This window comes from Amia ocellicauda, chromosome 21, assembly GCF_036373705.1.
Source record: "Amia ocellicauda isolate fAmiCal2 chromosome 21, fAmiCal2.hap1, whole genome shotgun sequence".
NCBI classification, from domain to species: Eukaryota; Metazoa; Chordata; class Actinopteri; order Amiiformes; family Amiidae; genus Amia; species Amia ocellicauda.
Window position 1 is genome coordinate 13,194,437 of NC_089870.1, and position 23,553 is coordinate 13,217,989.

The following is a 23,553-nucleotide window of genomic DNA, read 5'->3' on the forward strand; positions in this document are numbered from 1 at the left end:
AGCACAAGGCAATGTCACCAAAATGCGGAAACTGCTGCGGTTTAGCCTTGACTCCGGTTTGCATGTGTTTACTTGTTTTTAATAAAGCTTTTGTGGTGCCAATGATCAAATACCACACTCTGTGATTTAAAGGGACATAGTAATCTATTTTAGTCTACTTTTAAAAGTAAAAAACAAACATAAAAGCATGAAACAATCAAATATAAAAGATAGGTCATATTTGAAGTCAAGGTTGAAGGACTAAGGTCTAGATTGAATCACAGTTTCCAGGTGTCTCCCTAGAATTCTTTAGGGACAATCAGGAAATTATATTTTTCTGAAAATGACTAGGTTTTTATGGTTTTAATGTACTTCATTATTTAGTATCATTAAATATTGAATACTTGATTTTTTTTATATCAACAATTCTATTTTTTATATCAGCAATTCGATATCAACAATTCTATTTCCTTTCTATTTTTCGATATCACCAATTCGAAGATGTTAAAACGTCTAGCTATAGAAGTACATCATGGTAGGATTGTAGGAGGATTCAGTGTTTATCACAAGGGAGTAATAATCAAAATACAATAAAAAAAAATACATATCTTGCAAGTGAACATACGACTGTGCATGCATGTAAATAGATCAGTGATGTTCTCGCTTGGAGACTTGGCTGAAAGATTGGTTCGTCTTGGTTTACTGGAGTGTACAACAGTAAAAAATGTGTAAGTATTACTGTGAGAAGCAGGAGAAACGCACAGAAAGCCAGACTCAGCTCAAGTGCGGGGCGGAAGTTACGTCTTGTTGGTTGCGGAAGAACTTCAGAGCGGGGCGGAAGTGGCGGCAGCGCACGTTGGAAGTGTAGCTGGAAGTGAAGGCTGATTGTGGGACAAGTCTTGGCGAATTAGAAGTGTGTGAGATCCTGGAATAGAAATCTGCATCTAAAACTGTGCGAGTAAGTGTTTAAAACGTAGCTTTAGCTGGTTTCTGCTTTGTTTACTAAGAGCCGTCTGCCCCGTAATGTAAACCATGCACTTCAGGCATAATTCATACACAGCTAGACACACTTTCGCTGCAGTACATCAGCTGAGGTATTTACTGGAATTATATAGGATAAAGTCTCGACTTTAATAAATCAGTTATTAGATGTATATGCAATGTGTGTAATGGGTGTGATCCATGGATGTGGTTTGTGTGGAAAAGCAATATCAGTGCTGCTGCTCATGATGCTGGTTTACAGAAGTGTTCATCAAATAATCATTTCTAGCAAACTCAGATATCTTAGTTATTGAATGTCTTCTCATATGGTTACATTAATATATTTGTTTTTATTATTAGGCAAAGATCCTCATTTTACTTTTGTAAGACCTATAAAACAGCCTCACAGCTCTTGATTTCAGGAAAAGCATATACAATCTGGGAGCATGTGCTTTATGTATTTAGTTTATGTTTCAATCTATGCATTATTTAATTGACCTTCTTAAATGCTCTGATGTTGTTCTTCTTAACACTCAGTCGTACTGAAAAATAATACTGAACGCTGATATAATTTTGTCTGTTTCTTTTTGTCCTGTGTACACTGCAGGTGCCGCTATCCCTTTCAGCAGTAACAACAGTTGTGTAACTGCCCTCTGTGTTTTCCTCGCAGCGGGAGTGATGTTGGGGCGACCCCAGCCCGGTGACTCGGAGGCAGACCTCCTGCGCTTTCAGCAGCAGTTCCTGGCGGCGGGGGCAGAGCCAGCAGTGCATGTGGTGCGCCGTCCCGACAAGCGCAGGGGAGAGACGGGGACCGAGGACGGCTTGCCAGAGATGGAGCCAAGCCACAGAGACGTTGTGGACATCCCTGGTACTCACTAACAGATTTGAGTATTTAAATCTAACTCTAATCGTTGTAAGTGGAGTGCTGCCACTGTACGCACCTGTGGATGCGGCTGTGGTCTCTTCTCTAACTGTGTCGTGTTTACTGTCCTCAGAGCTCCCAGATCAGGTGCCCTCTCTGACCCCGGCACCTCCCAAAAAGTCCCGCTTCAAATCTGAGCATGTGCACTTTGAGGACGAGGACCCTGAGGCCAAGCTGGACAGACACGATACTCATGTCACTGCGGTCTTGACTAAGATCATTGTGAGTGTCACAGAATGATTTTCATGGTGGGGTTTCGAAGGTGGACTAGCTGATTCTTGTTTTATAAACCTCCTACTTTCCCCCCCCCCCATGTCTCTCCCTATCTTCAGGAGAGAGACACCAGCATGGTCCCTGTGTCCCTCCCAGAATTCACTGGGTCTGCTTTCCCCAAGGTGTTCCACAGGTCAGAGGTGAAAGAGCAGGTGAGAGGCCCTTCATGCCCATTTTTACGTGCGATTCTGAAGCCATTTCTTTTGCTGACAGTGGGCTGCCCAGGCTCGGTCTGTCAGTCCTAGTGGCATTGAAGGAGATTTGATTTGTTTGCTGTGTTTTTTTGCTTCTTTTCATGCATAACCCCAAACACTGTGTCACAAAAGACAAAAAAAAATCTGATTATCAGTGATGTAGTGATGCCATAGGTACAGTAACTCATTCTGAAGAGACTCAAGCTTCAGTCCATTAGTACAGTGAAATAAATGTCAACAGTTGGTCTTTCCTCAGTGAGTCAGCTGTTAGTGTGGGTTTGTGTCAGAGCTGGTGGGCTGGGAAGTGGGAGCTGTAACCCTCTGGAGGCCTTCTTACAGCAAACAAATTAGGTTTAGTATTTCTTTTAGGTACAACAATTTTAAAAGTTTTATTTAATCTTCAAGGCAGGTTCAGACAATGCTCTATCTCTGTAGACCTCAGACCGCAGTTGTAGCTATTGGGGTGTGTGTTGATTGCATGCCACATGTCACCATATTTTGCATGTGTCTGCAGGCACCTGCGACCACTGGTAGAAAGAGCATTTTTGCCCAGAAAATTGCTGCTCGGAGAGCGATGGAGGACAGGGCTGGTTCGCACACTGACGCAGGGTGTGGGGGAACAAACTCGCGGGCTGGAACTGAGAGGTCAAACTCACTGCCAGCAGTAAGCATGGAGACTGAGCAGCCCGCTGCTCCGTGTGAAGGTGAGTCCCAGTGTCCTGGTTTTAAGCACATCTATATCAAAGTTGTTGAGTGCAGAGTGATTATACTCCCTTTATATCCATTGCTTCTGTGCAACTATTTATAAATATTGTCTTGATCTTGATATTGTAACTTTCTCTGTTTGATGTGTGACCCATCCATGTGTATTTTAGACTTGTGGGTGGATGAGTGGGCTTTGTACATATGTGTTTAGCTGTATAAAGTTATTTGTATGTGAGTCATAGCCTCTGATTATATCTGTGTGTGTGTGTGTATATATATATATATATATATATAATCCATGTTGCGTGTTGCATCTGTAACCTGTGACTGTATGTGCAGGGAAGGCTGTTGGCAAGGGCTCCAGGCTGGTGACAGGGCAGGGTCTAGGGATGCCACACAGCTCCTTGGAGGCTAAGAAGATACATCAGGAAAATGAGGCCAGGCTGAGTGCAATGTCCAAGGCCGAGATCCTGGAGGAACAGAGGAGGCTGCTCTCCCAATTAGGTGAGTGTTTGTGGGGGACACCACATTCTGGTTAGGTTAGGCCCTGGAGCATTGGATTATAGTATTAAACATTCTCTATTGTGTTGTGCATTATTGTGTCCGCATCTGCCTTTGCCCAGTGGTGAATGTTTGCAGGTCTGGTGGGAGTTTTCTCTGCTGTGGCTTTTCTCTGCTGTGTGTGAAGCCGTAACATGTATAAATCTGGCCTTCAGATCCCAGGCTGGTGAGCTTTGTGAGAAGTAGAGATGGGTCAGTTCCTGTTGTGCGTCCTTCACACACACCGGCAGAGGGACTGGAGGACCAGGGTGCACAGGGGAGCACAGACACACAGACGGACATCCAGGACTCACACTCAGAGGATGAACAAGTCGAGATGGAGAATGAGGAAGAGCAGCTGGACCCTGAACCCGAAGCTCCGATCACAGGTAAGACTGAAAGGGACAAGTTCGTACATCCAGTCAGGAGAGAGTGATAGAAACAAGAGGTCCTTTTCTGTTTCATATACAGTGAGGGAAAAAAGTATTTGATCCCCTGCCGATTTTGTACGTTTGACCACTGACAAAGAAATGATCAGTCTATAATTTTAATGGTAGGTGTATTTTAACAGTGAGAGACAGAATAACAACAAAAAAATCCAGAAAAACGCATTGCAAAAAAGTTATAAATTGATTTGCATGTTAATGAGGGAAATAAGTATTTGATCCCCTATCAATCAACAAGATTTCTGGCTCCCAGGTGTCTTTTATACAGGTAACGAGCTGAGATTAGGAGCACTCCCTTTAAGAGAGTGCTCCTAATCTCAGCTCGTTACCTGCATAAAAGACACCTGTCCACAGAAGCAATCAATCAATCAGATTCCAAACTCTCCACCATGGCCAAGACCAAAGAGCTGTCCAAGGATGTCAGGGACAAGACTGTAGACCTACACAAGGCTGGAATGGGCTACAAGACCATCGCCAAGCAGCTTGGTGAGAAGGTGACAACAGTTGGTGCGATTATTCGCAAATGGAAGAAACACAAAATAACTGTCAGTCTCCCTCGGTCTGGGGCTCCATGCAAGATCTCACCTAGTGGAGTTTCAATGATCAAGAGAAAGGTGAGGAATCAACCCAGAACTACACGGTAGGATCTTGTTAATGATCTCAAGGCAGTTGGGACCATAGTCACCAAGAAAACAATTGGTAACACACTATGCCGTGAAGGACTGAAATCCTGCAGTGCCCGCAAGGTCCCCCTGCTCAAGAAAGCACATGTACAGGCCCGTCTGAAGTTTGCCAATGAACATCTGAATGATTCAGAGGAGAACTGGGTGAAAGTGTTGTGTTCAGATGAGACCAAAATCTCTTTGGCATCAACTCAACTCGCCGTGTTTGGAGGAGGAGGAATGACCCCAAGAACACCATCCCCACCTTCAAACATGGAGGTGGAAACATTATGCTTTGGGGGTGTTTTTCTGCTAAGGGGACAGGACAACTGCACCGCATCAAAGGGACGATGGACGGGGCCATGTACTGTCAAATCTTGGGTGAGAACCTCCTTCCCTCAGCCAGGGCATTGAAAATGGGTCGTGGATGGGTATTCCAGCATGACAATGACCCAAAAAAAAGAGGAGTGGGACACAATCCCTCCTGAGATGTGTGCAAACCTGGTGGCCAACTACAAGAAATGTCTGACCTCTGTGATTGCCAACAAGGGTTTTGCCACCAAGTACTAAGTCGAAGGGGTCAAATACTTATTTCCCTCATTAACATGCAAATCAATTTATAACTTTTTTGAGATGCGTTTTTCTGGATTTTTTTGTTGTTATTCTGTCTCTCACTGTTAAAATACACCTACCATTAAAATTATAGACTGATCATTTCTTTGTCAGTGGGCAAACGTACAAAATCGACAGGGGATCAAACTTTTTCCCTTACTGTAGCTTTTAATTGGGATTGCTTTGTTTGTAGTTATATCTTGGATGTGCTGTTGAAAAGACAATGCTGGAAATAAGAAACAAACTTGAAATTTGTTTTAAATATAAGTTGAATCAATTGACATTGATGCCTTAAAATATATAGGGTATTTACAGACATACATTTTGTGTGTTAATTAAAATAGTTTTTCTGTATATAATTGAAAAAACAGTCAGAGGATTGTGGGTCCTTTATCTTCTTTCTGACAGCCTCAATCAGTGCTGTCTAACATCTCCCGGGTGACAATCTGTATAATTGAATAATCACTCCTAGCAGCATGGGGGTGCTTGTTAATAAATCATTTTTCATTTTCTCATGAAAGAGTTTGTTTATGACCCCTTGTCAGGCTCTTGTGTTTTATCTGTCGTGTGTGTAGTGAAGTATGAAGTATGGCTCCTATAGTGTTAATGTTGGTGAAGAAATAGTGCCGTTGCTGCCACCAGGTTTCTGCAAACTCTCAAAGCCTTGTTTCTACATTCCCTGTGCACTTACTGCTCTATTTTGTATTTTTGTTATTTATTCAATTATTAGACCCCCTAAACCAGGGCGAGACAAGGTGTTTAGCCCTGATAGCTTCAGTCAGCCCAGCTGTCTGAAGGCGTTTGTACATTTCCTTGCTGTTAATCTTTCTGTTCCATCCAGAGATAGTCTTCTACCCTGATTGCTTAGCACTACGGACAAAGGCGATGATCTGTTGCCCCCTGTGTAGCTTAGTCTTGAGAAGAACTTTAACCATCAGAATAACTGCCTGATCCACAGACACAGAAACCACTTGATTTCAGTTTGCATCATTTCCAGTCTTTAATGTTCAGGGCATTTCTGGCTTTCTCTGTGATCGGTGGTTTGCTAGAAGAAGCCAAATCAAACTCCCAAACCTTTCTACCTTGAGAAGTCCTGCAGATTGATCAGTGAGGGCTGTGAGGGGAATTTCTATAATCAGGGACATCACTCGCCTCTCAAGAGCCCCCAATCAATCCAACCTCATTAGTGTTAATCTGCAGGTTTTAAAATGTGGACGCACATTGATTAAAGGCTTTAGCAAATTAATCCTGTCTCACATTTATGAAATAAAAGGTAACTTACAGATTGATTCAAGACCTCCTCCAATGAATTCATTAGAAAACCCATTCCTATCCACACAGGAATTTGTTTTAGAGAAATGTGTAATTGTCTGATAGGCAGTTCACATTACAACACCATTACGTCCAACAGAAACTGGCATTGTTACCATATTCAGATGACTGCTCTGTGAATATTAAATCTGGTGAGTGGAGGCAAGCAGCCTCTCATGAATCATATCTAAGATGGAAGTTGTATTTTTCTGATGCTTCCTCATGCTCGTTTAAATATAAATTCTTATCTTTATATTTTTAATCCTAAATTTAACTGACTGTGCTCTCTGAGCTGGTAAAGGGATTGAGATGTGAAGAACAGATTGAAGCTTGTTTAAGATTCAGCACATGTAGATATTCATATCATTTTGGATGGTATCTTGGACAGCTATTGTAAGGATAGCCTTTGTGCTCATTTGTTAGGTTTTCCTCTTGATGGTTGTGTTATAAACTGACTGCCGAATTTGTTTTCTGGGTAAACACCTTGACACTAGCCAGTAGACTGAATGCACTGAAGCCTAGGATAATGCTGTATATCTGTCAATAGCAGGAAACCCATTTGTTTAATGTGCTGACGGCTCAATAGCCATTTGCTCAGGAGTGTCCAGTGTGATAGAGTAGCATCGAGCGCTGTTGCTTGAATTGCTAACACTACCCCAGCATATTGCACCTATCGCTCTTCTGGTGATTTTTATTAGTCTGATTATCCGTTTTGTAATAGAGAAAAAGGAAATGTATATTAGGACGACATGCTTTTACATTTTTGCGGTATAACTGTATTGTTTAATTTACCAGTCTTTCGCTGTCTATTCCTATGTTCAGGTTGTATATATATATTTTTTCTAATACTAAATCAATAAAAGGGAAAACAAAATGTGTTCCATTTCTTCTTAATGCACTTTTATATTGGGAACACCTCATTGACTGCAGGTGATATCCATCCCTGACCTTTTGATAACCTGCTGACCGATACCAAGCAAATGATGAGCTGTTGAATGCTTGAAATAACAGTTATGTTCCAATGAGCTAAAATAATAAAAGACATGTCAGTTACCAAATGGCAATTTGAATTAATTTAAATGGCACATCTCCAGTCAATTCTGAATGAAAGTTAGTATAAATTTGTCCCTAAACAGTGATCTGTAAGTCAGTATCAATTGTAGGATGATGTATGAGAGGGTGTCTCTGGGCAGTCATTCTGGAGACGGAGCGGTGTGGCTGCATGTGCAGTGATCTGTCAGTGAACATGACTGTGATTGTGCCCCCAGACGGAGGTTTTCACATGAGTTTGACTAATTTGTATTTGTAGAGGAGGAGCTGCCGGTGAAGCCGCAGAAGGAATGGATGCACATGGACAAGCTGGAGCCGGAGAAGCTGGAATGGCTGAGAGACCTGCCAGCCCCCAGGAAGAGAGGGACAAGGAAGGTGAGGAGAGTGCTGTATGTGGACTTCAGAGGGCACAGAGGATTAAGAACCTTTAGAGGAAGTTCATGGAATAGACGCAGGGTGCAAAGTATGATTTTCCCTTCAAAATTGATCAATTACCATCTTGTTAGTTCATCAGCTGCCATAAAAGTCTGTCCATGTGTATTGGGAAGTGGAGATTGCAGGTCTTTCGAGAGGCAGGTCACAGTGTGCTGTGTTGATGGGTGTCTCTTTCTCCCCCGGCAGGCCATGCAGGCTCGTTTTGATTTCTCCGGCGCTCTGATTCCCCCTACGGCCGACCTGCCCACGCACCTGGGACTGCACCACCATGGAGAGGAGCCTGAGGTCAGTGCCCAGCAGAGCCCCTGGGAGAGACTTAGCCTGGCACGGGGGCAGAGTGGCACGCAGAGCTAAACCCACAGAGAGCATGTGTGCATATTTGGCAGTCTCACTTCACTAGTGTGACTTGGGTCTAGACTTTAGAGAGGTCAATCCAATTCATTGAGCTTCAATTCCAATTCCTTTTCAGAAAATAAAAAGGGAATCACCCCCAAGAATTATTCAGGTGCCTACTCTTTAAGAATTACCCTAAAAGACACTCTCTGTAATCCTCACAGTCAAATTATACTATCAGCACTTCTGTGTGTGTTCCTTGTTTGTTTTTGTGGTCTGTCTGTCTGTCAGTGTGGAGTGTCAATAACTGTCTCTCTCTTCGACTCTGGCTGTCTCTCTAGCTTGCTGGCTACTCTCTCCAGGAGCTCTTCCTCCTCTCCCGGAGTCAGGTGACCCAGCAGCGCTCTCTGGCCCTCACCACCCTTGCACGGGTCCTGCGCAAGGTAACCGTGGCAACGGCTGCACACACCACACAGTCCTCGAAGCAAAAAGGCCTATTGGCTGAACATCCCTGAGCTAATCCCTATTAACCTGCCCGAGACCTCTCTGTGCTGAAATCCTGATAAGACCGGCGCTGCAGACCAGGTCTCTCCACAGTCACCATGGGCACGGCCGCTCACCCATGGCCTTGGCCAGGCTCTGCTTCGACTGTGACTAATCGAGCCCGTGGCCCCCGAGCTTCCTGATCTTGTTATCACCTCGATGGTGCGATATTTGGAGCTGCAGCTGCTAAACACGAAACACAATAGGTTTATTAGAAAAGTCACTGAGATACACCATAGGGGTTAAATAAATAATACAGAAATCCATTATTGTTACTACTGTCTCACAGAAAAAGTGCAGTGTGTCTGAAGGCAGCCACTGCAAGTGATAGGAATATAGTTTGTGAACATGGCAGCTTTTCTGATGCTTTCTCACATAATCTGTAAAATTAAAACATTGCAGCTTATGTTGGTATTCTGTCTGGAATTGTCTTTTCCAGGCTCACTTGGGGGACTTTGCCAGCTGTTTGAAGGGCAGTGTTGTGTGCACTCTCCTGGATGCAGGCCTCCTGTTCCTGCTGAGATTCTCATTGGACGACAGTATTGAGGGTGTCATGGCCGCTGCGGTGCATGCACTCTGGGCCTTACTGGTTGCCCCCAATGATGAGGTGAGAAATATTCTAGGGTAGTCTTTTCCTACCTTCTCAAGCCTAATACACCCCTACTTAACATACAATATTATGAGGCACAACAACCCATTCCTCCCAGCCAGCCATCCCACTTTTTTTAAGCAACATTTAAGCAAAACTTATTTTTAATTAGTTTTGACCAAGCTCAGCTTAAATTAGGGCCACAGATGAAGGTGGGAATGGTCTCATGGTTACATTTAGGTTTATTATTTCATATTATTTTGAATCATTGACCTACATTTTGCACTTAAATTTAGAAATCAAATTAGGTCTAGGTTATGGTTAGGGTTAGAGTCCCCAGTAAGCTTTTGTTAAGGTTAGGGTTGCTTTTCTACTGACTTAATTAAGCCGGGTGTAGACTTGTATGGGCCAATATTTGTTAAATGATTTCCAGAACATATTTAATTTAAATTAGCGAGATTCATTCATTTTATTAAAACAATTCCATGGGACACATGTTCATGTCTGAAGGCATACCAATTTGCCATAACATTGGTTATGAAATACTGGCTACAGAGTGCAAGGAGAATATGGGCGCAGACTTGGACATTAGCAATCTACATCTACGTTCTCCTTAATGTTAATTTAATCAGCACTACTCTGATCTTCCTTTTTCGATCTTTAGCCCCTAATGTGGACAGCTCCCAACAGGAAACCAATCTGTGACCTTCACACTGGTGTATTTTAATGAGAATATCTGTTTGTTTTACAGAAGGTCACTGCTTATAATCTAGAATGTCATTTACTTCGCAAACCTAATTATTCTGATAGATCCTACTGCAAATATTTTAGGTCAGTTCTGAGTTTGAAGTCTCCAACATACTTTTAATAAACCTGACATATGGATGTCCATAAAAATCCATAATCAAAGAGAGATCAGATTCGTGATTATATCGATAACAGCAGAACAGGGTCCTGATTTAGAAAAACACGAGAGAAGTGTCCTTTCTAGACGCCAGTAGATGTATTTCCACTCTTGCTGACAGAACGCAGAGGGCGGCAGGGTCCAGTGTGTAATGGAGTCCAGACATGGCTCTCTCTGTGGCTGCCGACATTTGTCACGATTACCATCGCCCCCGCATTGTGAGCGCAGCCCTCAGTGCGATGTGTAAATTCGTCACGCCGAGCCCCTGCCCGGTGCCACTGCTGTCCAAAATGGGCATTTCCCCAGGAGCCTCAGCCAGACATACTGCCTACCGTGGTACCAGGAGCCGGCTGTCTACAGCTCCGGCCTCAGGTCTCCAGAGAAAGCGCTTTAAATCAGCACATCAATGGCAGAGGCTGCCCTCTGAATATTAACGATTGAATGAGAGTAATTAGTGTAATTAGATGGCATGGAAAGCATGGTGATTAATAACACAAGCCTGTGGCCTTCTGGGAGCAGGCTGCGGTCTCTAACAGTGGCTGTTGTTCTTTCTGTCTCTTGTTCTGTGTTTCACCCTTTCTTTACCTCTTCCCCCTGTCCTGTCGCATCTTCCTCCTTATTTGCTGTTGCTATTGCCCTTACCTGAGTCATTCACTGTATTTGTGCTTCACTAATGTATTTCAGTCATTTTTTTTATATACCACAGCACTTACTTACAATTAATGAGTTTATAATGTTCCATTATACATAATGCAGTGGTATAAAAGGAATCAATTAATAATTTACTTCTGTATATTCAACACCTTCCCTGCAATTTCCTCTCCCAGCTTTTTACCAGTTCCTGTTTCCCTGGCTCTTTAACTCTCCCCTCTCTGTTGTCCCCTTTTAGTTTTATCTTCCCCTCACAGTTTTCCTCTGCTCCCTATTGTCTGCCCTCCCTTTCTCCCTCCGTCTGCTTCGTGTCTGGCATGGCTCACCTTCTGTTGTTTGTATGTGGCTGCTCTCCCTCCTCTACATTGCTCTTCGCTCTCTTTCTGTCTTCCCCCTTTCCCTGTCTCCTTCTCCCTCACTGCAGAGCAGTTAATGAGTTTCCCTGTGAGTTCCTTGCCCCGCTATCTGTCATTTCTGACAGCAGAAGTGTTCTATAAATCACATTTCCACTGCATTTGCCAGCCATGCATGGAGCGTGAAGAGTTGAGAGACTGGGGTGCAGTATGATCTTTTTGCATTAGCGACAATAAGCACTTGCAATGCTAAACAGGGGCTACTCGAGGCAGTACAGTCCAGTGGTTATATCTGAGGAAGTGGGAGGGAGGCAGTCTGCTCTGGTGGTTAGAGCTGTGTTTTGCAATGAAGGTTAAACCCAATTCATGTACGAGATGAGGCAACTCACTTTGGAAAAAGGCTGAAACAGCATGACATCAAATACAGTCTTGGCAGGCCTGTGAAAAGTGTGTTTATCAAGTCGTAAAATGAGCTATACAGTGGAACCAGGGAGACGTGCATTCCTATACAGGAGTCTTACTGGTGCCTTGGATTATATTGTGTTATTGTGACACTGCTGCGTCAGTTTTCGGGTGTAGGTTGTAAGAAAATGCCAAATCCGTGGTTGTAAGTAAAAGTCATTGCCGTGATCGTAGTCCTCACCCAGTCTGGGTTGGTGCCTAACGGGTTCTCGATATCAAAAGTGGTCAAGTCCGGTAAACAATAAATACTCCTCTTTCTCACTGCTGGTCTATAGTGCTAAATCTCAATTTATAGTGCTATCTTAATGGTATTATTGGGCAACTGGGAGTATAAACAGTATTGCCTCTTAATAAGGTATGCAGCATTTGTGTACTGTAATGAATAGTTTTTCTGTTAACCTCATGAGTAATTGCCCTGGGCATGTGTGTACTGTGTGCTAAGCCCGGGCATGTGTGTGTCGTATCAGGAGTGTCTGGACCAGACTTTCTCCTGGCTCCAAGGTACCTCTACCTTCCCCTTGCTGCCCTCCACTCTGGAGCAGGAGGAGGAGGATGACGAAGAGGCTGAAGAAGGGGGCCAGGGATGGAGGAAGGAGACGGCTGAGGAAAAGGAGGAGAGGAAACCTGACTATGATGTGGCTCAAGCGGACGTTGTCAAGGTAGCGGCCCAGCGAGTGCTCTCATTTGTGCTGCCTGTGTCCCGGTCTGTCCCCTAGCCTCCTGACTGCATCTCCCTCTCTCCCCCTCAGGGCCTGTTGAGGATGAAGCTCTTGGCCCGGCTGCGCTACATCCTGGAAGTGGTGCGGCCAGCGCCCCGCGTGGTGCAGGAAGTGCTGGAGATCCTCACCAGAATCGCCCGCCACTCGGCCTCTGCTGCCAGCCAGGTACCCTGCCTCTTGCCATACACTGGCACCAGGTTTTCCAATACTGCCAGGGCTCTCGGGCGGGGTTTTATGAAAAGTAAGGCAGGGATGTGGGGAAATAAGCTCTCAAGACATACAGAAACTCCGAAACAAAACCCTAGCTGTTCTTTGAGCTTTATCTAAACGCATATAGCACAGTTCCCTAACTACACATGCAACTACTAACGACAAACACACTGGCAAACAAGTAAAGTCCGTAATATATATAAAATGAAAATCACTCGACTATAATTAATACAAAAACGAAAGGTTCCTGTGCCCCTGCAAGGTGGGAGTATTGCGTGTTGAAACGCTGGTTCTGTACCAGCCTTCTGTCAGCTAGATGTGTGTGCCCGTGTGTGCCAGGTGCTGGACTGCCCTCGGCTGCTGGAGACAGTGATGTCAGAGTTCCTGCCCTGCTCCTGGGCTCCTCCCCCGCCCACCCTGGAGAGGCCGCATGGGCTGCCTGTCGCGGCGGCGATGAAGCTGGTTCGAGTGCTGGCCAGCTCGGGCAGACATGCCTGTGCCAGACTGGTAGGTATGGTTTGATTGCACTGTGTATATATACGTACATACACATATACAAATATATATAGAACTTGACAATCTTTTCTCTGCCAATGTTGATTTGAGGGCAGCAATTGATACTTGTTGATGATAATGCATGCTACAATACTGTACTGTGTTACTACGGTCAAAGTAAATAAAAAGTTAAAAGCGCCGGAGATTCAGTGCTTATTGAAATTTACAATCTGAATTAACCAAACACATTGTAGTGAATTAGTACTAAATTGACCAACAAACCAAGTCCGTCATGAGTGAATAACAAAATTATACAATCCGGGTTGAAGAGAAACTTTCCTGTGGATCTAAATAGCAATTGATGATTGCTATTTATGTTGAATTTGTTCCCCTGTCATATGAGTTCCAGACAGATGTCACATGAGGTCCTGATCCAGCTGAAAGACATTGCTGTCTCTCTCCCGGATGTATTTTGATGTATTGTGGGTTTGCACTAATGCCGAGTCTCGTCCTCCCCAGCTGAACAGATTGGCCGCCCGCGACCGTCTGTCCCGCTTCCTGGCCGTGGAGCCCGAGGAGCTCCTGCTGGAGCCGGGAGAGGCCCTGCGACTGTGCACTGAGGCTCTGAGGCTGTGGGGCGTGGCGGCTGGCTACGGACAGGCCTGTGACTTGTACAAGTGAGTTAGGCAGGAGAGCAAGGCACGGGACAGGGGAGAGCTCAAATTATTATTATTATTATTATTATTATTTGTATTTCTTGGCAGACACCCTTATCCAGGGCAACTTACAACATAAGATTGGGGTTTATGATTGGGGTTTAACAATGAGCTCTGCGGGAGAATGTGTTGCACACTGTTGATTCCCTTTTTATGTATATTTTAATACTCGTTCCCATCCCTAGTAGGGAAGAGAGACAGTTTTATTTTTGATTTAACAAGTGCATATTTTTATTTAACCCTCGACAGGATAAGTGGTTTCGAAAATGGATGCATGGATGGAATATTTTTATTTATATATTGTTGTAATTATTGAGTTTTCCAGAAGCAAGTTCATATAAAATTACTAACCGTAGAAACTTGTAGTTTCAGATAAATTGAATTCTGCAGTGTAGGTATTGTAGTTTTCTTTTTTTGTAATTCTTATGGGTAATTGTTTATTCAAGACTCTTAATAGGTTGATCAGTCATACATTGGTCCCATTCTGATTTATTGATATTCATTAAAGGAATTAATTGGTTTTGGATTGCCTACAGCAAATCAAAAGAATCTTTATTATGACCACAAGTTTCACTGCTTGGTTTTAAAACCAAGAATAGGTTTCCAACATCTTTCAGATTTTCAGGCCGTTCTCTAATCTCTGATTTTATAGGGTTCTGTCAGTCAGATCTTCTCTAGACTTTCAGGAATTGGTTGTTCAGACCCTGCATCTCTCATTTTCTCTCTCCCCATCAGAGACCTCTATCCCATCCTTGTGAAGGCCCTTCAGGCTGTGCCCAGAGCTGTGTCACAGACAGACCCACGGGATCCCCTCCGGCCCCTGGCCCTGCAGAGAGCACAGGCCCTGCTCACCTTGCTGAACAAAGTCACCCACACGGCCGGCTGCCACCAGGAGCTCCAGGCAGATCTGACTGGGTGAGACCTACACCTCAAGGCAGACAGAGGGCTCTTGGTCTGTCACTCTGTTATTCATGATGTGCTTTAAATCAGGACTGGGGAGGTTGTTTGACTGCCTGTCCCGTTCTTCTCCATGATGCAAGCAAAACACTTCAAAGTTCTTGCAACTGCAATAAACACTTCAGGGCGTTGCTTTAGTAGGTCATTTCCATGAAACTGAAAGTGACTTGTATGGAATGTATGTGGGGAGTGATTTTAAAGTGATTGATTTGAATACTCGTGTATAAAGCCATGCAAATGTGTCAGTGAAATCACCTTCTGTGAAACATAAAAGTTAATGGGCCATGTTCCTTCAGTGCTTTATTTTATAGTGTTGCCCCTTATGCCTGTGGCCATCTGATTGAACTGTATAAGAGCAATGCCTGGGATCGTGTCTTTGTTGCAGTGCTCTGTTGCCAATCCATGTGCTCTGTGCATCTCAAGCAATGAATCTTCTCTCTCTCTGTGTTCCCAGTTCTCTTGAAGGAGAGAGTCCGCCCCCTCCCCCGGTGCAGTGGGGTCACGTAACGGGGCTCCGGCCCTTTGTGGAGGGCTGGATGAAGGTGTGTGTGAGAGGCCTGGCCGACCCTGCGCAGCACGAGAGCTCGCTGAGCCTGGCCCCTGCCAACCTGCTTTACCTGGGGGCTTTCTACACACAGCTCAAAGCACAGGTGAGCGTGAGAACAGTGTGGCAGTGTAGGTTTGGCCGTGCGGGATACCTGAGCTCTCTGCTTATGTTAGCAACAATCTAGAGCAGTGAAGTTAAGGTACAAAGAATCCATCTGAGGTTCAATCATCAATGATTGATGGGGAGTTGAGCGAGTTCTGACTGTGAATGCAACGTAATGGCAGTGTGTGTACCTCTTGCACTCAGAGCTCTTTCCGCCCGGTGGAGTGTCTTCAGGAGATGGAGAGCCTCACGGCAGAGGTCCTCCTGCCCCTGCTGTCCCATCAGGATGTGCGCAGCATGATCGACGCCTTGAAGTGAGTGCGTCTCATTGGACAGCTTACAGAGAGCAAGTTTAGCGCAAAGCCAATTGTTTTACCAACTGTCAGAGTTTAAACTCCTCTGCTTGCACACAGCCTTAACAATAGACTTCCTGTCACCACAGCCCTGATCAGTATAAACACATTGCCATGTACTGTACCAAACCAATCCGGTCAGCAAACACTGTTGACTTCTGTTCTTCACTGATGACAAACCACTCAGTTATGCATTTCATGTTAGAATTGAAAACAGGCTTCGAAGAAATATGAATTAAGTAACATCTGGTGCTTCATTATTAGGACTGACTAATTGCCGCATGTGCAGAGAACAGCCACAGGCTTATTCATTTCCTCTCTATGAAGCCTTCCTTATTTTGTCAGTGCTTTTTGAACTGCTTTTAAAAAGCAATTGTACTCAGCAGTGTCAAACGCTGCAGTGTCTATGTGTTAATCCCACTCTGTACTGTGTTTGGTGTTTCTCCATAGGTTAGATGTTTTGAATTGCTAACGTGCCAGTTTCTATTTGGCAATTATGCTTCATTTTCTCTGTGGTCTGCTGTATTTGTGTTTCAGGTCCTGCTCTGCTGTCTGCAACTCCACGTCTTGCAGCCCAGGCCCTGAGGCAGTGCCTAGCCTGCCTGGCCTCGCCTGCAGCAGGGGCAGTCCCGCTCTGCGCCTGGCTGGCTCCGGGTCACCCTTCCCCTTGCTCACTGGGCTCTGCAGCCTGATCGATGCCATCACCAGCACTCACCGGGGGCTCACTGACAAGGTACAGTCTCTCAAACCGCACATGTTTGTGTAGTTGTGCCATGCTGACCACTAGCGGGATTTAACAAGGGGAGGGGAACACTTTTATCCCAATTCACCTAATAATCCAAACCAGTAGTTTAGAAACCACACCAGTAGAGAGAAAAGGGAAGACAAAGAATTTGTATATTTTGGGAGCAGGCTATAGGGTCAATAAAAAGAGTTATCAAGACCGTAATTACATCTATTAAATCACTTAGATGAGGACACTATGGGTACTGATAAGTAGAGTTTGCCACCCCAGGCTTTTGGGAAAGTTCATCCACAAACCCCAGCTGCCACTGACATCATCCACCAAGGTGCCTGACTAGCCGTCGTCCTTCACTGTTGTCCATGTGGAATCGATCTTTACTTGAGAGAATATTTACAAACAGTCCATCATAATGAAAGAGGACGCCCACCCCCCTTATTCCTCAAGTACAGAGTTTGCAGGCACCAGGCAGACTCTCGTTTAACTTCTTAACAAGAGTGGCTAATTGCTGCATCTTCTGTTCTCTATCTCCTCCTCCACTGGGCCCACAGGGAGCAGGGAGATAATGAGCCAGAGCTGTGTGGAATCAGCCGGCTTTTATTCTGGATTAATTGGAGAGGCTCCTCTGAAACAAACTTGCACACAGTAAACACAAAACCAAACAAACACACACAGACACACACAGACACACAGCTGCCTGAGAAACTGGCTCCAACATGAGTGTGAACAGTATTACGGAAGGCTTCTCAGATGTTTCCTGGAGTTGTTAGTTAGACTCCAATGAAGACACTTTTTTTATTTTTTATTTGATCCGTTCTGAAGATGCCGCCATTTCAAATTTTGTGGAAGAAGCTTTAATGTCTAGAGATGTGCTTCAAAACCTGCATTGTTCCAGCACTTTTGCTTTGCTGTGGCCGCATTAACTACAGGGACAGTGGAACTTTTGCAGAGTCCATGCCTCGCTCCACTCTCCCACCATAAGAGCAGTCCTGTTGATACTGATCCCGGGACACATTGTCTGGCCACTTTATTAGAAACGGTCTGCAACATTGTTTTGTAACAATCTGCTCTGTAGCTATGTTGCTGTTGTGTAGTTTGCATAACAATCAGGAATTAAGAGGGGAAAATACAACTCTGAATAAAAATTAGACCACTCCAAGTTCAGAAATCAATGTTAAGTGGTCTCTTAATTTTTTCCAGAGCTGCAAATTCTTTGTCTACAACTCTGATTGTATTTGCTATTTAGACATAGGTATACTGCATATGTGTCTGCCACAGGCTTTTCTGAAAATGTTTATCTTTCACAAAAACATATGTTTGTTCTTGAAGTGAACAATATACTGACTTCATCAGATGATTATTTTTTCCCTGCTCCCTTTACACCTATTGTAGAACCGAATATGACATTAGAGAGACAGCTGTTTTGGAAGTATGTCACTGGGAGCTTTTGCTCAGTGGTGCCAGCTGGTGGCTAATGAGGGAAGTGATCTGAAAAGAGACTGAAGTGTCTGCTCAAGATAGGTAGAAGCAATCTCTATTTGTATGAGATACCTGCAGTTTAATCCTATCCCCCCCCCCCCTCTCTCTCTCTCCCAGTTTTCTGGCTTGCTCCTCTCAGACTCTCTGATTGGCTACCTGCGTGCCTGTTGCCATGCAATGCCAGCCCTGTCTCATTCCAGTGCCTGGCACCTGCGACATGAGTACCACCTGCTCCACCTGCTGCTGAAGATTGCCTCCAAACTGGTATGCTGCCAGCCTTTAGTTTAACTGCTAAAACTCAGCATCAAGGCATGGGGACCAAGCAAAGGTGCAATGGACTGATGTTTGGGAACCACTGTCCAAGGGAATCTCCCTGAACAAAACCATTATGATTATCCATAAGTCCTACTTATTGTATTCCATGTTATTTACTTATTTAATCTTGTATGTGTTTCAGGTCCCAGTAAACCCAGAGGTTGCCAAGCAGGCATCGCTGTTCCACCAGGTTGCCATCGAGATGATACCATGGCTGTTGCCAGGCAGTGAGCACCTGGCCCATGACCTCCTGTCCACTGTGATCTTTAACCAGGACTTCCTCTCGTGAGTGTCCGTGTTCTGGCTCAGGGGAGGCACACAATAATGAGTTTTTAAAGCATTTGCTCGTTAAAGTGGGATTAAGGGATTTTAACAAGTAACTGCCTCGGACTCTTATCTTCTGAAATAGTTTTCCCACAAGGCCCAGTCTGTCTCGCTCAGAGACTCTGAGGTAAAACTGAGGGATATTTCATAGTATGTCTTAGGGGGCTATAGGGTTTGTCCCACTTTTTGTGATTATAAATGGATTGGTCACCCCCACACAAAATACTTTTAATTCTTTAATTTCTTATTCTCATCCAGTGTGTGAAAATGTTGTAAATGATTATCTAACAGTATTGACTATACAGCACTCTGAGGTCATCGCTCTGAAAGTGGTACATTGATTATGTGAAGGATTTTAAGACTCTGAAATGTGAAACTTCTGGGCCTCTTAATAGCTTTGGAAATAGTCTGTACGAGTTGTCTAAAAGTGTTTGTGGTAAAGTGAAACACACTGACTGTGAGATTTGTCTCTAGGCTAGAACCCAGACTATTTGTCATTCAATGTATGTATCTGACAGCTGCTTGAGTCGGGTTGATTTAATAGCTACATGTTTTATTGTTATGATCTTGATTTACTGTGACAGAACAAGTTAAAATGATCATAATGTTCTGATATAATTCTTTTTCATTGGAATGTATTTTATTCCCTGAGAAAAACAGGACTTGGCTGTTGGCTATATTTCCGTTTTTGCCACCAGATGGTGCCCAAGACTGTTTTGTAAACTTTTGTATATTAAGTGTCTCCATCTGTGCTGCAGTAGACTCCTGATGTATATCTTAGAGCAGCATAGTTGAACCATGACATATGTGATACTGGAGCAGGTTTGCAGGTGTTCATGGTAATTTGAGGAGGAAGAGAACTGGCCTGTGAAGCTGAAGTGAAGGTCTTACAACACCTGTCATGTGATCTTTTTTGTGCTGTTCCAGAGAGGGACGTTGTGGAGGTCCTGAAGCAGCCGATCTCTCTCAGCGCCTGCAGCTGCAGGACAAGGTCCCCTCCTCTCACCCCTCCCTGGGGTCCCTGCTGCAGGAGGCCTGTGCTCAGCTCCCTTCTGTGCGTGGCTGTTACCTCACTCACCTGGCTCATCTGGAGCCCAGTGTCCTGAAGTCCAGGGACTCTTACCTGGGCCGCACCCCCTGGGTGAAATCTCAGCTGCTCCCTGAGCTCACTGGGCCTGTGCTGCCCTCTGACTGGGCCTTTTTGCCGCTCGTCAGCCTGTACGAGCAGAGTGGGAAGGAAGAGTCTCGGGGGCGTCCTGTGGAGACCCTGCCCCCTGTCTCTGTGGAATCGGCTACACACTGTCTGCAGTGGCTGCTGGTCCTGGAGACCTGGCGCGAGGGCACACTGAGGGCTGTCCCACCTGCTGCCAAGCTGTGCCGCCTAGCCTGCCTTTTCCTGTCCAGCAGTGACCTGTTCCTGGAGCGCCCCGTGCAGCAGTACACCTGGGCTTTACTGTGGGCTCTGTGCCGCCCCTCCCAGCAGGATGCCCTGGACCTCAGTGTTCCGCCCCCCGGCGTGGCCTCCTTCCACGATTTCTACTCGGCTCTGCTTGCTCAGTTTGAAGCGGTGTCTTTTGGGGACCCGCTCTTTGGCTGCTTCCTGCTCCTGCCCCTCCAGCGGCGCTTCAGCGCGGCCCTGCGCCTGGCGGTGTTCGGGGAGCACGTGGGCCTGCTGCGCTCCCTAGGGGTCTCGCTGCAGCAGGTGAGGCCTTGTCCTTCTCCTGCCCTTCGACGCCTCATCGGCGCGAGACAGTGCTAAGCTGTGTGCAGGCTCTCTTAGTAACTGCCTGCTCTTTCTCCCTGCCCCACCAGCTGCCCCTCCCTGTGGAGCAGTTCACCTCCCCCCCAGAGGACTCGCTGGCCCTCCTGCATTTGTACTTCCGGGCCCTGGTGACGGGAGCGCTGCGCAGGACCTGGTGCCCTGTCCTCTACATGGTGGCCCTCGCTCACCTCAACACCTTCTTCTTCTCCCAGGATCCAGCCACACAAGTACCAGCTCATGATTTCAGCAGTATTTAATTTGTTTGTAGTGGGATAATCATTTTTTTAAATGTACTATAATCATATTCTCAATTCTATAAAGCAAATGAACATAGTAAACATTTGAATTAAATCAGTTACAGATCTATACTGTCCTATTTAAACAGTCCATCAAAACAGTCTCACTCAGGCTTCGATAATCAAAGGCTGTCTCTGTCTTCCCCAGGACGTGGATGCTGCCCGAAGAAGCCTCCTGAGGAAGACCTACTGCCTGACTGATGAGGTAGGTGGGCGAGAAGGCGGCCTCTTACTCTGTGTGCGATCTGCTCATGTGTCTTTTTTAGGTTTCCCCCTCTCCTTTGTTCTTCTACATTTTGATGGAATCTCTTTCTCTTACCCTCCCTTTCCCTGCCAGATGCTGAAGGATCACCTGCTTCTGTTCAAGCAGCCGAGTGCAGAGAGGGATCTGGGCTTCGAGCTCTACGAGCAGCTGCCCGCCATCAGGGCCAGGCGGCTGGACAGCGTGCTGAAGAGAGAGGAGGGCAGGCCGGCCGAGCGGGACTGAGCTGGGCTGCTTCACACAGCACAGACTGAGGGAGTGTGTCTAGAGAAATGGACGGGCACGGAGGCCTTTCCTCCATGCCCACCTGACCCTAGTTGTCTTTTCTTGGACAGCTAGAGGCTGAGACCTCCCCTGGGTAATCCAGGAGGCCTGAAAGTGCTCATACTCCAGCATTGGGTTGGTCTGTGTAAGGGAGATCTGCAGAGTGAGGTAAGGCAGGAGAGAGTCTTAGAGATGTGGAAGATGAAGTGCTTACTGTTGTCTCCTGTACCAAGTACTGTGTGCTGATTAGAATAAAAGGCATATTTTTTTACCACCTTGCTGTTTTCTACTGATTTCCGAAGTGTCCGTGTCTTTTTCCATTGTGTGTGATCTCTATTAGAATGTAGATTGTTGGCCCGGTGCCTTCAGTGGCTGCCCAGGGTGTGCCACGGTTCTTTTGGCAACATGCGGTGACTCATCTTGGGCGGCACAGCGGGTGACACTGATTTCACCAACCTGCTTCTTGCCAACAGTCGGCAGCTCGCCTCATTTTTCAGGCTCTTGTTTTCCAAACACACTTGAGCGAGTGCCCTTCCCTCTGCCAACCGTGCCTTTGTTGTTCGTTTTGTGAGAAGTCATACTGGTTTTGGATGAGCTGGTGTTTGGATCAGAGAAGAAGGCTTGGGAAGGCTGGCTGTCACGTGACGCACAGTAGGGTTCTGTGACTCAGTCCATCCACACTAGCATTCTGAAGTGATTGGACTTGGTGTTCTTATAGGACTCGTTTCCAGGAATTTGCTTTTCTTTTCCGACTTTCTAGCTGCGTATCGTATGATTTCGTCCCAGACTGATTTTCAGTGGAAGTTTTTGTTCAAAACATTTGGCAAGTCACTCTGTGTTCTCAAGAGTGTAGAAATCCCCCTTTGGCGTGGCAGGTTGGTTTCGTTGGCTGTGTGTCTCGGGTGCGTTTCACACTCTGATACACATTTAGCCCGCACATGTTACAGGCTGACCAGATTTTGCAGATTCTTCGTTTGCTGCATTTCTGAATTGCCAGACCATAACTATTATTTCAGTTACAGAATTGCAGAAAAGATTACAAAATAAAAGAACAAATGCAGTCAATATAAACTTCTCCATTAACATCTGAGGTCTTCTAAGGATAACTGAATATTTTTTTATTTTTGTATGGTGTCTGAATTGGTGTGTTTTCTTCACAGTGAGGATTATTGACACTAAAGATTCAGTCTCTCAGCACTGCAGCTATACTCCCCCAGTCTGAATTTTACCTGTCCCAAAAGAGATCATTATCTTACCATTGGGCTTTGTGCTGCAGACATTTAGTATTGTGTGTGTGTGTGTGTTGTGGTGATAGAGATGTCATGGACAGAGACGGAGAATGTCAGATTAGAAATGCAATGATAATTGTGCGGCTGTGGCAACCCAGATAAAACCTTGAGGAACGACCGGAGCTCTGTGTGTCAGAAAGGATGAAGGATGCCAGTGACAGCCGGACAGTGATACTAAATGAACCATTCCCTTCCAGCATCATCCGTTGCACCAGCTCTGTTCCAGCTCGGCTCCTCCAGATTGTGTCCCAACCTGAGGAATATACGAGGGAAACTCGCCATGCTTCCCGCTATTGAAATACGTCTGCAATACAGAGGTTTAATTATACATGGGAGAACAGTAACACTAACCCTAAACCTGCCACTCGCTGTTCATGGAGAATTCTGAGCTGGATTCTTGTCAATATTCAGACAGTCAGATCTTGACTAAGTTCAGTGCTTTCCGTTTTTCTGCCTTAGCCGGGATCACCTCATTTCCCTGGGGGTCACACCGGGTAATGTTCTTCAGGTTATTGCAGTTTCATATTCCAATTTCTGCCTATTAGAATCATGTTTTAATATCAGCATTTATTTTCGTAGTTATTTATGTATTTATTTATTTAAAGTTCTTGAAACGGCATGGAGGAATAGGAGTTATTAAATCAGGCTCTCAAAATAAATTGAACTTCTCAGTACTAGGTCTTTACCAAATAAATCTGTTAGTTATGGGGAACAGATGGATTTTTTTTTTTTTTTCTCTATTCCAGGTCATTGAAAGAGATGTCTGTAGTTTTGCT

General features: G+C 45.1%; 1 protein-coding gene across 1 annotated transcript; it reads left to right on the plus strand.

Moving 5' to 3' along the window:
- The first annotated feature begins 819 nt into the window (after nucleotides 1-819).
- Nucleotides 820-21,762, plus strand: rpap1 (RNA polymerase II associated protein 1). Its single transcript, XM_066694394.1, has 25 exons — nucleotides 820-937; nucleotides 1,631-1,828; nucleotides 1,956-2,104; nucleotides 2,215-2,307; nucleotides 2,864-3,053; nucleotides 3,394-3,558; nucleotides 3,771-3,983; nucleotides 7,935-8,050; nucleotides 8,297-8,395; nucleotides 8,785-8,886; nucleotides 9,426-9,593; nucleotides 12,413-12,604; nucleotides 12,695-12,829; nucleotides 13,214-13,381; nucleotides 13,889-14,046; nucleotides 14,821-15,000; nucleotides 15,497-15,692; nucleotides 15,896-16,005; nucleotides 16,582-16,777; nucleotides 18,383-18,529; nucleotides 18,723-18,865; nucleotides 19,832-20,606; nucleotides 20,717-20,893; nucleotides 21,111-21,167; nucleotides 21,300-21,762. Exons 2-25 carry the CDS (start codon nucleotides 1,639-1,641, stop codon nucleotides 21,447-21,449), a joined length of 4,269 nt encoding a protein of 1,422 aa, XP_066550491.1. The 5' UTR covers nucleotides 820-937; nucleotides 1,631-1,638; the 3' UTR covers nucleotides 21,450-21,762.
- Nucleotides 21,763-23,553: the final 1,791 nt, after the last annotated feature.

Bases quoted from the DNA above. Each gene is read 5' to 3' on its own strand.
- rpap1 (XM_066694394.1), top strand. From the start codon at position 1,639: ATGTTGGGGCGACCCCAGCCCGGTGACTCGGAGGCAGACCTCCTGCGC. The intron at 3,984-7,934 runs GTAAGACTGAAA...TTGTATTTGTAG, and splicing joins ACCCGAAGCTCCGATCACAG to AGGAGGAGCTGCCGGTGAAG. The intron at 18,530-18,722 runs GTATGCTGCCAG...TATGTGTTTCAG, and splicing joins TGAAGATTGCCTCCAAACTG to GTCCCAGTAAACCCAGAGGT.